Source organism: Chaetura pelagica, unplaced genomic scaffold (assembly GCF_000747805.2).
Source record: "Chaetura pelagica isolate M959 unplaced genomic scaffold, ChaPel_1.0 scaffold309, whole genome shotgun sequence".
Classification (NCBI taxonomy): domain Eukaryota; kingdom Metazoa; phylum Chordata; class Aves; order Apodiformes; family Apodidae; genus Chaetura; species Chaetura pelagica.
In genome coordinates, this window is record NW_009954547.1 from 1,053,241 (window position 1) to 1,054,455 (window position 1,215).

General features: G+C 56.1%; 1 protein-coding gene across 1 annotated transcript in view; it reads left to right on the forward strand.

The window, feature by feature from the left end:
• The first annotated feature begins 33 nt into the window (after positions 1 to 33).
• Positions 34 to 1,215, forward strand: part of GLYR1 (glyoxylate reductase 1 homolog (Arabidopsis)) — a 27,510-nt gene continuing 26,328 nt past the window's right edge. The window contains exons 1-2 of the mRNA XM_010005065.1: positions 34 to 190; positions 987 to 1,125. Coding sequence (XP_010003367.1) covers positions 34 to 190; positions 987 to 1,125 — 296 coding nt within the window. The remainder of the gene's footprint in view (positions 191 to 986; positions 1,126 to 1,215) is intronic.

Here is a 1,215-nt window from a genome sequence, read left to right on the forward strand (position 1 = left end):
CGGGGCCGCCCCTCCCCGGGCGGGGCAGCCGCGATGGCTCCGCAGTTCGGCGGCCCAGGGCGGCTCCGTAGTTCTTGCCCCGCTCCTGCCCGGAGAGCCCGGCCGAGCTGCCGCGGCCCCGCGCTGGCCGGGGCTGTGCGGGGGCGCCGGGACGCTCTGCTGTGCTGGGCCTGGTCCCACCAGCAGTTCGGTTGGTGGAATTGACCTGGAAGCCTGGGACGGAAAAATCCATGTGGGCGGAATCACCTATTTCAGGCCCTGGAGAAGGAACCTTTCAAAGCCAGAGAGCATGTATTACTAAAGGCATTCAGGCAAATACTTTGTCAGCAGCGAAAATCACTATGTGGAGGAGGGAAGGGGGTGTGTGCTACAGAACAAACCAAGTAAGACACCTATTTTAAAGGCTGTTAATGCCTAACATAGGATATTTTCTCCCTAATACGGTGCATCTCTCTTGAAAAAGTACAGGGGGGTTGTAACAAGGAGAACAGACCTGATGAAGTTGGCAAATGCCAATTCAGAATAAAGCACTAGACCTCAATTAACCCAAATTTGGGAGAAAAAGAGCAATTAAGCCACTTACTACAGGGTGCAGAACGGCTAGCTCTTGTGTAGGGCTATGCAGCAAAAGTATCAACCTCGCTCCCTTTCAGGCAACTTCATTTAGGTTTCTGTGGGGACCTCGGAATGCTTGAAAAATTGTGAAATTGGCTTAGTCCAATTAGTAACACCAAATACAGCAAGTCAAACTGATGCAACTCTACAACAGCCGACTAGAGGCAGCACCACCCGGCTGCTGCAGCAGAGCCAGCGCAAACCATCTTCCAAACGCGACCGCTCCTGTCGCGGGTCACTGCGAGACACAAGTGCAGGCCACAGATTTCTCCTGGTGTCCATCTGAAAAGCCGGCGTCCTGATGGCGCCTTGTCTTGGGTAACAACAGGATCCTCCGTTTGTTTTCCTTAAGGTCAATTCGCGTATTGCAGCAAATCCCTTCACCGCGGTGTTGCCCTTTGTCGCAGGCACTCGAGGACCAGAGCCCTTTGCTACAGAGGGGACCCCCGGCAGAAACCCCGGAAGGGGGGGTAGCTCCCAGCGAAGCAGCTTCCGGGGCAGCAACGACCCGTGGGACGGCTCAGCTGCTTCCCCCAGCACACAGCGTTCCTGCCTGACGGCTCTCCCAGGCCGCCGAGACTCAGGAGCAGCTACGAGGCC